Source organism: Cebus imitator, unplaced genomic scaffold (assembly GCF_001604975.1).
Source record: "Cebus imitator isolate Cc_AM_T3 unplaced genomic scaffold, Cebus_imitator-1.0 Scaffold85, whole genome shotgun sequence".
Lineage (NCBI taxonomy): Eukaryota > Metazoa > Chordata > Mammalia > Primates > Cebidae > Cebus > Cebus imitator.
Genome location: NW_016107400.1, coordinates 9937724 through 9950715, shown reverse-complemented (window position 1 = coordinate 9950715; position 12992 = coordinate 9937724). Strand labels below are relative to the sequence as shown.

The window sequence follows — 12992 nt, the reverse complement described above, 5'->3', positions numbered from 1 at the left end:
TGAAATTACTTTTTTTTTTTTTTTGAGGCAGGGTCTTGCTCCGTTGTCCAGCCTGGAGTGCAGAGGCATGATCACAGCTCACTGTAGCCTCAACCTCTTGGGTTAAGGTGATCCCACCTCAGCCTCCTGAGTGGTTGAAACCATGGGTAGGTGCCAACATGCCCAAATAATTTTAAACAATTTTTTGTAGAGATGGGTTCTCACTGTGTTGCTCAGGCTGATCTCAAACTCCTAGGCTCAAGTGATCTTCCCACCTTGGCCTCCCAAAGTGCTAGGATTATAGGCATAAGCCACCATGCCAGGCCTGAAATCACTATTTTTGAGAAAGGAAAAACATATTGATGGACACCACATAGCGCAGTATAAGACCTCTGGGCATGGGAGTAGGTAGATAAGTGACTAAAAGGATGAGGCTGGAGGGGAGCTGCTTCCCCAGAGAAATTCTCCGCTTCATCGTGATGTGATCCATAGGGAGATTGTTAAAGCTGCAAAGCCCCACGGGACATCAGTAGCCATACTTTCATCACTTTTACATAATGTGCTCTGCAAACAGTTTCAAGTTCTTCCTTGCAACCAACCACATTGCTCTGCATCAGCCCCTCCCATTTGGGAAACAGAGAAACAGTCATGGGACCAGACACTGAAGGGGCTGTGAATGTAGTCAAGACAGGTGCCTTTCAAACTGTATATTCTTCCATCAGCCTAGTGGGCAGACCTTCCCCAGACTCACCCTCCAGGTGTGAGAACCTGGCCACACACTGGCAGTGACAGGGCTGAGATGGGTCTTCCATAACATACTAAGGAGCATAGACCTTATTCGACCGAGTCCTGGCTCTGCTACCAACTAGGTGTGTGGTGTAAAACAGGCACAATCACAGTATCCCATTGAGCTGTCTCAGGAATCAAATCAGATCCACTATGGCAACAGTCAGCAAACATTTCCTGCAAAGGGCCAGAGAGTAAATATTTTTGGCCTTGTGGGCCACATGGTCTCCGCTACAACTACTCAACTCTGCAAGAAAACAGCCATGGACTGTATGTATGTGAAAGGGCGTAGCTGCGTTCCAATAAAACTTTATTAACAATAGCAGGCAGTGGGCCACAGTGCTTTAGGAAAGAGGAAGACCTTTACAAATATTACCTTCTAAGGACTCCCATGCTGAATTGCAGTGATCTGTTTATGTCTGCTTTCTCACCATACTATGAAGTTTCTAAAGGCAGAGAATGTATTCCCTTTTTTGTTTTTTCAGATTAAAACAAAAACAAGCTGGGCATGGTGACTCATGCCTATAATTCCAGCACTTGGGAGACCAAGGTGGGTAGATCACCTGAGGTCAGGAGTTCAAGACCAGCCTTGGCAACATGGTGAAACCCCGTCTCTACTAAAAATATAACAATTAGTCAGGCATGGTGGCATGTGCCTGTAATCCCAGCTACCTGGGAGGCTGGGGCAGGAGAATCACTGGAAACTGGAAGGCGGAGGCTGCAATGAGCCGAGATCATGCCATTGCACTCCAGCCTGGACGACAGAGCAAGACTATTGTCTCAAAAAAACAAAAAACAACTTCAAAGAAAAACTTCAAGACTAGTACAGTGAATTCCCATATTCCCTCCACCTTACTGGTTCAATCTTACTCATTTTGGTATCTCTGAATTCCAATGCACAGAAGGCACTGAAATGTTGACTCATGGAACGAATCTCATGAGGAGAAATAAGCAAAACATCATGTGCCGACTTTCTATAAGTTGAAGTGACATAGAGGAATGAACTCTGAAAAAATTCGAGAGAAAAGAAATGAATCAGATAGAAGGATAGAAACAAGAAGAAGAAAAAACAGAACAGACACAAAGACTTTATGGGATGCACATTTATTTTACCTGCTGAACGCTTGCTTTGTTTTATTGTATTTGAGTGTGATTTCTTTTTTCTTTTGCTGAGTTTAAGTAGTAAGAGAAACAGACAAATCACTGGGAAGCCAGGTAAATACCACACAAGGACAGGAGACCGGTATCTCTCAGCAAAACATTCCTAATTCAACCATCACCTGTATGCAGTCTGGGATTATTTGGACAAGCTAGGCTAAATTTCATCTTGGCATTATTAATTATTTGAGAAAGTTTGCTAAGCAAATGAACAGTATAAACAGGGGAAATGTTGAATATTTGCTCTAGGGGGTAAGTGAAAGGCAAATGAACAGCTTCCAAAACCTTTCTAATTTTATCGATGTGCTGAACTTTTGTCTAATTATTATGTTCCTCGAAAATGAAATATAATGTTTTTTTTTTTTCATAAACCATTTCATATTTTTAAAGCACTGGGGAACTTTTGACTTTAACAGAAAGGCGAACATTTTCATAGGCAGAAAACACACATGCCAATGTACCTTTATGTAAATAAAAAACGTCAAACATTGGATTTTCTCTTAAGCAAAGAGTGTGCTAATTATAAAAGTTATCATTTGCAGGAAGGCTCCATCAGCGCACTTCCCTCTTCTGTCAGCCCTATGGAAGAAGTCTGCCCATTTGCAGATAATGAGAGCATCAGCCACTACGTGGGAACATTTTTTTATATGCCAGACTTGATGCATTGTTTGGCTGAAGCCACAAAACAAGGTAGGCTTCATTATCATCTCCATTTTACTGACAGGAAAACCGAGGCTCAGAGAGAGCACAATGTACAGCGGAGAGTCAAGTCCAGGGTAATTTGGTGATCAAACCTAAGAACATTACACTGCATCACAGAGACAGAGAGGACCTGTCTGTGGGAAGAGATGGCCAGGAGCAGACCCGTGTTCACTTAGAGTTAAATGATTACAAGGTTGCTTTGCTTTTTATACACTGCGATTTGTGCCATGGATCATATCCAAACTACGGTGCAGTAAAATAAAAGCAGAGATAATAGGAGGTAATAGGAGGTAATGGAGGCCTATGGTGAGGACCATCTGAGGGTTCCCTAGAACCGCGGAACGCTGCGGTGTGGCTGCAGAGCAGAAAAAACTGCTTTAGTCCCACAGCTCTTCCCAACATAGTTTGTGTGAGGATCTCGTAAAGGGAACTTATGCAAAAGACTCTGGGAAGTAATGCAACCTCTGCTCACAAGACTCAGGAGGGTCTTCGCAGGTGCGTGCTGGTAAGGCCGGAAGGCCTTGCAGGGCAGAGATCACTGGAACTCTGCCTATGTTCTCAGAATATGGAGCAATTCCGATTGCTCGGTGTCCACAATGCTCGGGAGGTATCAGCCCCTTGATGCACTGTGTGTGGTCAGACCTTATGTCAGCTTATCCGCTGCACCTCTCTCACCAAAACACCTGGACAGACAATGGGAGGTAAAAGCTCAGTGTCCTTAGTTAGCATTTCTTAGGAATGAGGCAGACACATGCTCTTCCTCCAGCTGTCTTCCTCCTCAACCCCCTCCCCACAGCCTGCAAGATTAACAAGATAATACACCCAATAAAAGCGCAAGAAGCCCAGAGCTCAGGGCCTATGCAGAGGACCCCATCAGAATGCTTTGGACCCCTGGACCCATGCTGTGAAATTCCATTCCTGTATCTTTGTCTTTCTTTTCTTACTCCCTTGTCACTGCTGGGACTTCGGGCACCCACGTACAGGGTTGGGCTGGATCCCAACACCCAAAATCAAACCAAAGGGCCAGGGAAAGGGTTGTGATAAGCTATGGTGATTAAGACACGCTGAATAGGGCCGAGCTCAGTGGCTCACGCCTGTAATCCCAGCACTTTGGGAGGCCGAGGCGGGCAGATCATGAGGTCAGGAGATCAAGACCATCCTGGCCAACATGGTGAAAACCCATCTCCACTAAAATACAAAAAATTAGCCAGGTGTGGTGGCGCGTATCTGCAGTCCCAGCTACTTGGGAGCCTGAGGCAGGGGAATCGCTTGAACCCGGGAGGCAAAGGTTGCAGTGAGCTGAGATCGCGTCACTTCCAGCCTGGATGGAAGGAAAAAAAAAAAGATAGGCTGGATAAACCAAACTACAATCCAGTTTGGGGGGCACCTGCTAGACATTTAAGCTTTTGTGAGTTTAAACATCTTTCTGACAAGGCCAGGCTTGGTTTACATAGTTGGTTAGTATCACAATGAGGCATACTTCACTTTATCCAATAAATAGGTATGTGCCTATAAAATCATGTGTAAATCAAAGCTTTAAAAATTGGAACTGAAATGGGATTATTTGCAGGTCAAATGTGACCTTAGGGCAAATACAAATTTACCCTAAGAACAAATTTTTCCTTTTGGTGACCAATCTGAAAATGAACATATTCAATCTCTACTGGGCTACAATAACATCCTAAGACTGCAAGTGCAGAGACGCTCATTAGAAGGCACAAAGCAGGCTTCCTGAAAATGGTCTATAGCAATGTTTCTCAAAGTGTGTTCCGCAGATCCTGGGAAAAGGAGGGGTCCACAAAGACAAAAGTATCTTAAGACTTTTTCACTGTGTTGACCTTCCCCACTCACCCCCAGACAGAGTCTCACTCTGTTGCCCAGGCTGGAGTACGCCGGCATGATCTTGGCTTACTGCAACCTCTGCCTCCTGGGTTCAAGTGATTCTTCTGTCTCAGCCTCCTGAGTAGCTGGGACCACAAGTATGCACCACCATGCCCGGCTAATTTTTGTATTTTTAGTAGAGACGGGGTTTCACCATGTTGGCCAGTCTGGTCTGGAACTCCTGGCCTCAGGTGATCCGCTCACCTTGGCCTCTCAAAGTGCTGGGATTACAGGCATGAGCCACCCCTCTGGCCTTGTGCTGACATTTGTACTGATGACACAAAGCAATGGTGGGTAAAACTGCTCACAGCCTCAATCAAGGCAATGTTACCACAATGTACTAGTAACCTTCCCTTCCTGTCAGGCCTCCATGTGCAAGCCTGGACCCAGAAAGTCTCAAGTCCTGCCTGCCTCGGCTGATCACCCGCCCCGCCTGCTTCCACCGACATCAACCCACCCTGCCATCTTAACTGCTATTATGATAAAGTGAATATCCCTCCTCCCCACCCACCCTACCATCTTAACTACTCTTACCTACTCTTTTTATTTTTTTAAAGATAGGGTTTCACCATGATGGCCAGGCTGGTCTTGAACTCCTGACCTCAGGTGATCCACCCACCTCGGCCTCCCAAAGTGCTGGGATTATAGACGTGAGCCACTACTCTAACCTACTCTTAAGCCTTACCCCACCAGCCATTGTAACTGAACTTATGGTAATGTATTCTCCTTGCCTCTAGCCCCACCACTGTAACAGATGTCACTCCATAACACCCCTGCCCCCTCCCTAAAAGATTTGCCCCAACCTATAAAACCAACTCCTAACCCACCCGTTTTTCGGCCTTAGCCAATCTGCGCCCAGGTGAATAAACAGCCATGTTGCTCACACAAAGCCTGTTTGGGGAGTCTCTTCATTCAAAGAGCACATTTTAACGCCCTGCCCCGCCCTGCCCTTCCTCCCTCCCTTCTATCTTCCTTCCTTTCTCTTTCCCATCCCTCTCTCCCTCCTTCCCTCCCTCCCTTCTTTCCTTCCTTCCTTTCTCTCTCCCCTCTTCCCCCACCCCACCCCCTGCTTGCTCTCTCCAGACAAGGCCTTGTGGCCCCGGCTGGCATGTAAATCATGGCTCACTGTGGCCTCAACCTTCTGGGCTCAAGTGATCCCGTGTGGCTGGGACTACAGGCACGTGCCACCACGCCCGACTAATTTTTTATTTTCTGTAGAGATGGGGTCTCACTAAGTTGCCCAGGCTGGTCTTGATCTCCTGGGCTCAAATGATCCTCCCACCTCAATCTCCTGAGTAGCTAGAACTACAGGTGTACACTACCATGCCTGGCTAATTTTAATTTTTATTTATTTATTTATTTTTTGTAGAGACAGAGTCTCACCGTGTTGATGAGGCTGGTCTCAAATTGCTTCTGGGCTGAGAGATTCTCTTGCCTTGGCCTCTCAAAGTGTTGGGACTCTAGGTGTGAGCCACCGCACCCAACCCTCAGGACATCGTTAAATAAAAATAATTGTTTGTTTTACTGTGAGTACATGACTGTAAAGAATATAATAGACAAATTATGGTTATTCAGACTTGGGAATTTGGCAGAAATTTTCTCAAATAAGAAATAAGTGAGTCTGTCACTTCCAGGAAACAAATGACAATATTTGTTGCCAATGTTAAAATTCAAGCTGTCAAGTGAGAACAAGCTGAAAACTTGTTTCCATTACCCTGAATTTAATAGTTTCCTAATACTTAAATCGCTTTTTAAAATGAAATAGGTGGTGATACTCACAAATATGATTTTTTTCTTTTTTTTGAGACGGAGTTTCTCTCTTGCTCCGCAGGCTGGAGTGCAATGGCGCGATCTCGGCTCACTGCAACCTCCGCCTCCTGGGTCCAGGCAATTCTCCTGCCTCAGCCTCCTGAGTAGCTGGGATTACAGGCACGCACCACCATGCCCAGCTAATTTTTTGTATTTTTAGTAGAGACAGGGTTTCACCATGTTGACCAGGATGGTCTTGATCTCTTGACCTCGTGATCCACCCGCCTCGGCCTCCCAAAGTGCTGGGATTACAGGCGTGAGCCACTGCGCCCGGCACAAATATGATTTTTTAAAAATACTGTATAATGGCTTCTGAAAGGGGTCAACATTTAGATTTGCATAACTCACTGAACCAACATTTTCTAAACAACCAGTGGCTGATGTTATAAAACCATATATGGGCAACGTAGCCAATCAAACGGCAAGATAGACAATGGGTTGTAATGTAACACAGTACAAAAGTTCACCTATAAGGCTTCAGATGACACACTGTGACTATCCTTTAACAAATTGCCACTTGCAGGTCAGGCATGGCAGCTCACATCTGTAATCCCAGCACTTTGGGAAGTGGAGGCAGACTGATCAGTTGAGGTCTGGAGTTCGAGACAAGCCTGACCAACACGGGGAAACCCTGTCTCTACTAAAAATACAAAAAAAAAAAATTAGCTGGATGTGGTGGTTCACACCTGTAATCCCAGCCACTCAGGAGGTTGAGGCAGGAGAATCGCTTGATCCTGGCAGGCAGGGGTAGCAGTGGGCTGAAGCTGTGCCACTGCACTCCAGCCTGGGTGACAGTGAGACTCTTTCTCAAAAAAAAAGAAAAAAGAAAAAAAAAGAAACTGCCAGTTGCTAAGTTTCGTAGACACTCAAGAGTGTCTACAGTTATCTGAAAGCAATTAAAACATTTCTGTCTGTTCCAATTACATATTTTTATGAGGCCAAATTTTCTTCATACACACCAGCCATAACAAAATAGTTTGAATACTGAAGCAGAAATAAGAGTAATTTTGTCTATTTCTATTGAATAAACTTGAGAAAATATGAAATAATGCTACTCTTCCTATCAATTTTTTTTAGGCAAATGTACCTGTTTTCCATTAAAAATATTATTTATTTCAGAAGTAACAGATTTATTATGGTTGAGGTTTTGTTGAAACAGAGTCTAGCTATGTTGCTCAGGCTGGTCTTGAACTCCTGACCTCAAGCGATCCACCCACCTCAGGCTCCCAAAGTGCTGGGATCACAGATGTGATCACCACACTTGGCCAATTATTACTATTATAAGCCACTGCACCTGGCCGGTTATTATTATTATTATTATTATTGGTTTTTTTTTTGGAGACAAGAGTCTCCCTCTGTTGCCCAGGCTGGAGTGCAATGGCCTGATCTCCACTTCAGATGATTCTCCTGCCTCAGCCTATCAATGAACTGGGATTACAGGCATGCACCACCATGTCCAGCTAATTTTTAGTAGAGACAGGTTTTGCCATGTTAGCTAGGCTGGTTTCGAACTCCTGACCTCAAGTGATCCACCCACCTCAGCATCTCAGAGTGCTAGGATTACAGGCATGAGTCCATGCCTGGCCCAACTGTTGTTATTTTTCAAGGAACAAAGGAACATTTTAAGATTTTCTCAGTTTAAATCTTTGATATGGTAAATATCATAAGTATACATAAACAAAACAAAGCTCTCTGAAGTCAGAGTATACAGGTGTCCCAAGACTTAAAAGGCTTGAAACTTGACATTCTATAGCAACATTAAGTTGGCCTTTTCAGAGGGCAAAATGATAAAGCACATTTTATAATCCCTCTAAAATACAAAGGGCAAAGATACATTTTAAACATATTACAGAATGTTCAATTAAAAAATTTTTTCCACACTACATTCAGTGAATACAAAAAGAATATAGATTCCCCAGGAACAAATTCCGCAGAAGTGAGGGATAGTGCTGCAATTAGAAAAATGATCTGGATTCTTGCCCAGACCCTACCAGTCTCTCTAGACTTTAGTCTTCCCATCTGCAAAGTAAGATATCAGAATAGTCTATTTTCCATCTGCTTCCAGTTGTCAGTATCATGATTCTAACCAGGGATCTCTAAATGGGGGCCCACAAAATGCCTCTGGCCTTCAGACTGATTGGCCAACCTATTTTTAAGAAGTATCCCATGAGGACAATCGGCTGGAGCTTGGCGAGCGGCTTCCTTTTCAGGTGAGGATTTTCAGTTACAGTCTCAATCTAGCTCACTAGACACTCTTCTGAAGACATCTGCATTTACAACCTCTGGAATAAAGGGCCCGTCAAAACCGGTCCAAATCTCAAGCTCCATAATTCAGCTCCAGAGACAGCGTGTCTGGGTTTCTCACTCACTCTGCCGCTTGCTGGCTGTTTGACTTTGGGCAAGTTCCTTAACACCTCTAAGCCTCAGTTTCATCCCTGGTAAAATGGAACAACGCTGACCTCAAAAGGCTGGTATGAAGCTTACTTAGCGAGGTGTTGCCCAAGAGCACTTACAGAGTTCTTGGCACTGGACAGCACTTTGTTAAAGTGAGCTATTATTAGTAACGCCAAGTCACAGAAACGGAGTATTTCCTAAACTCCTTTTACTCCCAAAACCAATTCCCTCTCCCAGCGCCTGACGACTGCACTGCACGATCAAGCTTACCTTCGTATTAACTCCCAAACCCCACAGTTCCACATCCCAACATGCACAAGATCCTCCTCAGACCTCTACTTCTTCCACACCCTACATCCCTTCACTGAGCTCCTGGCCAGCACCGGATTCCTTCACGATCACAGACAGGCAGAGTGGCCACACCACTGACCACTCCCCCAGGCTCTCCTCCGCGTTCCGGAACACTAAGCCTCCCTTTCCCTCATTTCGGAGACCCCCTTGGGTCAGGAATTGGTGATCCAGGCGTTTATGGCCTAGGATTCTGCCCAAGGAGCGCTCGAGAGGGACGGGAGACTAACAGTCCGACCTGCCGGAGGGGCCCACGGACACTCACCGTCCATCCCTAGAGGCGGCGGTTCCGGGTGTCCGAACCGGAAGCGGCCTCTACACTGTTTGCAGTTCCCCTGGTTACTGCGGGGTCCCGGACCAATGGCGGTGGAGCTCCACTTACTGAGCCCGCCCCTGAGGGGGGAGTGACGTCACACCAGTGCACTGGAACTCCTCCTCCGAACCCTGGGTCTGACCCACCTCCCCGGGCCCCGGATTGTTGTGCGCAGGCGCGCTGGACCAGGGCCCTTGGCGGTGCTTTGCGCATGCGCCTCCGGCGCCGACTGAAGTAGCAATGGACGCGTTGGAGTCGTTGTTGGACGAAGTGGCTCTGGAGGGGCTCGATGGCCTGTGTCTGCCAGCGCTGTGGAGCCGTTTGGAGACGCGAGTGCCGCCCTTCCCGCTGCCTTTGGAGCCCTGCACGCAGGAGTTTCTGTGGCGAGCCCTCGCCACGCACCCGGGCATCAGCTTCTATGAGGAGCCTCGGGAGCGACCCGACCTCCAGCTCCAGGACCGGTCAGAGGGCGGCCTGGCCTGGCGGGCGGGCGGGCGGGCGCAGGGCCCGGAGGCTGATGGAGCTGAGGGCGGGGCAGGGGAATGGAGTGGGCCAGCGGAAGTATCGGAGGCCTGGTGATTGAGTTGGGGCACGGCGATAAGGCTGATTTGGGGTCCCTCAGGCCTGGTAGGGCCTTGGAGTCTGATGGAGTGGCGGGCGGGGGGGGAGGGGGAGAATCTAGTGATGTCCCGTTTTGTCCCTTGCGTATTTTGTGGTAATGGCGAACAGGATTGGGGATATTCTTCAGGCTTAAAAGAATATTTCCTTTACATTGGAGAATAGGGCTGGAGACTCGAGATCCACAAACCCTCTTCATTCCATGCAGACTAGATAGCCTAGGTCAACTCGAGATCTGCCTGTCAGCACAATTAGCAATACTGCTAAAAGCTGACATTTATCAGGTACTTTATGGGCTAGGTGCTGTTCTTTTGTTTCTGAGACAGAGCCTATCTCTGCGGCCGAGGCTGGAGTGCAGTGTCGCAATGTCGGCTCACTGCAACCTTCGTCCCCCTCCCGGGTTCAAGCGATCCTCGCGCCTCAGCCTCTGAGTAGCTGGGATACAGGCTCGGGCCACTACGCCCCGCTAAATTTTTGCATTTTTAGTAGAAACGGGGTTTCACCATGGGCTCAGATGATCTGCCTGCCTTGGCCTCCCAAAAGTGCTGGGATTACAGGCGTGAGCCACCGTGCTCGGCCACGGTGCTGTTTTAAAATCCTGTTCTAGAAGCTTAGGAGCTTAAACTCACGTGATTTTCACTTGATTAAATTCCTTTAAATAGAAGATTAAACTCACTTGATCCTCACCTATAAGGTAGGTGCTGTTATCTTCCTCATTTTACAGAGGAAGAAACTGAGTCACAGAACAGTCTAAGGTTCTGGGGACAATAAGTGACTTAAGAATTGATTTGAACCCAGGCTATTTCCAGCGTCTGTGATCTTAAGTAATATTGTGAAGGTCGGGGAGGTCCAAGAGATAATCATGTCCAAGATAGACCAGGAATAGCAGCTGACGCCTGTAATTACAGCACCTTGGGAGGCCCAGGTGGGCGGATCACGAGGTCAGGAGTTGAGACCAGCCTGGCCAATGTAGTGAAACCCCCGTCTCTACAAAGAATACAAAAATTAGCTGGGCGTCGCTGTGCATCCCTGTAATCCCAGCTACTCAGGAGGCTGAGGCAGGAGAATCACTTGATCCTGGGAGGTGGAGGTTGCAGTGAGCCATGATTGTGCCTTGAACACCAGACAGAGTCTCAGAAAATAAAAATAATGTCCAAGACAAAACTTAAAGATTGGATTTAGGCAGCCAGTAGGCAAAGAGGACTGTTGGACAGAGAACAGCAAATGTGAAGTAAGTGGCTGAAGTGCGGAATTGGAGGTAGGGAGTGAGGAATGGCTGGGACTGTGCTAAGATCCTTAATATAGCACGTTATTTAATTTTTACAGCAACCTTAGGAGATGGGTCATATTCTCCCCATTTTCCTGAAGAGAAAATCAAGGCTCTTAGGGGTCAGGTGGCTTGCTAAAGGTCATCAGCTAGCAAGGGAAGAACCCAGATTTTGAAGTAGAAGGTCTCAGTTCAGAATTTACTCTGCCCTTAGCCAAATTGGACTGGAATCAAGTCGTTTTATGTTCTAAAGAGTTTATCAACCTGTAATACCAGCACTTTGAGAGGCAGAGGTGGGCACATCACTTGAGGTCAGGAGTTTGAGACCAGTTTGGCCAACATGGTGAAACTCCATGTCTGCTAAAAATACAAAAAGTAGCCAGGCATGGTGCTGGTGCCTGTAATCCCAGCTAGGCAGAGGCTATAGTGAGCCTATATCGTGCCACTGCACTCCAACCTGTTCAACAGAGGCAGACTCCATCTAAAAAAAAAAAAATTATCCTTTATCAAAAGGACAGTGGGAAGTCACTGAAGAGCGGGTCAGACTAGGGCCAAAGAGTGAAGTTGAGAGATGTGTAGCACTCTAGTCATGGTCTGGCTTACCATGGTGGATGTGGGGATGAAGAGCAGAAGCAGTCAGGACAGTAGGCCAAAGAATCAAGAGGCTTTGGAGACTGATTGAATGTGAGGTATAAGGAAGGTAGGAATCAAGGGTGATGCCCTCTGGTGGCTGCTGTTTGGGCACCTGAGTGAACCCTAATTCCCATCTCTGAGGCTGGAAACAAGGAAGCACAGCATGTTTGAGGGGGGTTGAGTCTGGGGGAGGTGGAGACTTTGCTGAAGGGACATGTAACACACTAAGCTTCAGGTCCCTTTGGGTTGTCCAAGTGAAGAGTCTTAATTAGTAAACATCTGGCTTGGTGGGAGTGAAAGCAAGCCAGAGGGAGGGACTGAGCTAGACATCTGTGAGTCATTCCATGCAGCTGGTAGTTAAAGCTGTTGGCTAAGACCAACCCTAAGAGAGTGGAGTGTGGTTGGAGGCCTTGAGACATAGCCCTGCAGTGCACCTACATTTCAAGGCTGGATGGAGGGTGAGGGACTTTGAAAAGACAGAGGAGGTGTGGCTGGAGAGACAGAGGACAGTCAGGTCAGAGAGGTGTTCTGGAAGCCTGGAAGAAGACAGGATGATTTAAGAACGGAAGGTTGGACTGGGCGCGGTGGCTCAGTGGTTCACACCTGTAATCCCAGCCCTTTGAGAGGCCGAGGTGGGTGGATCACTTGGCCGACATGCTAGAAACCCTCTCTCTACTAATAATACAAAAATTAGCCGGGCATGGTGGCAGGCATATGTAATCCCAGCTACTAGGGAGGCTGAGGCAGGAGAATCGCTTGAACCCAGGAGGCAGAGCTTGCAGTGAGCTGAGATTGTGCCAATGCACTCCAGCCTGGGCAACAAGAGCAAAACTCAAAGAATGGAGGGTTAAATAGTACAGAGAACAGAGGCAGGCAGGAAGGAAAGGGCTGAAACATACATGAGATTTATAACCTCAGTTAGACTGGTGTAGGATGTAAGTGAGATTTCAAAAGAAAATTTGACAAGCTGCCAGGCAAGGTGCCTCATGCCTGTAATCCCAGCACTTTGGGAGGCTGAGGTGGGCGGATTACTTGAGCCTGGTAATTCAAGACCAGTCTAGGCAACATAGTGAGAAAAATATGTATGTATATGTATATTTTTTA

At 46.9% G+C, this 12992-nt stretch overlaps 2 protein-coding genes across 2 annotated transcripts in view; one reads left to right on the top strand and one right to left on the bottom strand.

The window, feature by feature from the left end:
* LOC108308567 (katanin-interacting protein-like) overlaps nucleotides 1-9438 on the bottom strand; it is a 102531-nt gene extending 93093 nt beyond the window's left edge. The window contains exon 1 of the mRNA XM_017534445.2: nucleotides 9323-9438. Coding sequence (XP_017389934.1) covers nucleotides 9323-9329 — 7 coding nt within the window. The 5' untranslated portion in view covers nucleotides 9330-9438. The remainder of the gene's footprint in view (nucleotides 1-9322) is intronic.
* Nucleotides 9439-9543: 105 nt separating this feature from the next.
* Nucleotides 9544-12992, top strand: part of GTF3C1 (general transcription factor IIIC subunit 1) — an 87473-nt gene continuing 84024 nt past the window's right edge. Inside the window, exon 1 of the mRNA XM_017534185.2 lies at nucleotides 9544-9831. Within this exon, the coding sequence (XP_017389674.1) occupies nucleotides 9611-9831 (221 nt within the window). The 5' untranslated portion in view covers nucleotides 9544-9610. The remainder of the gene's footprint in view (nucleotides 9832-12992) is intronic.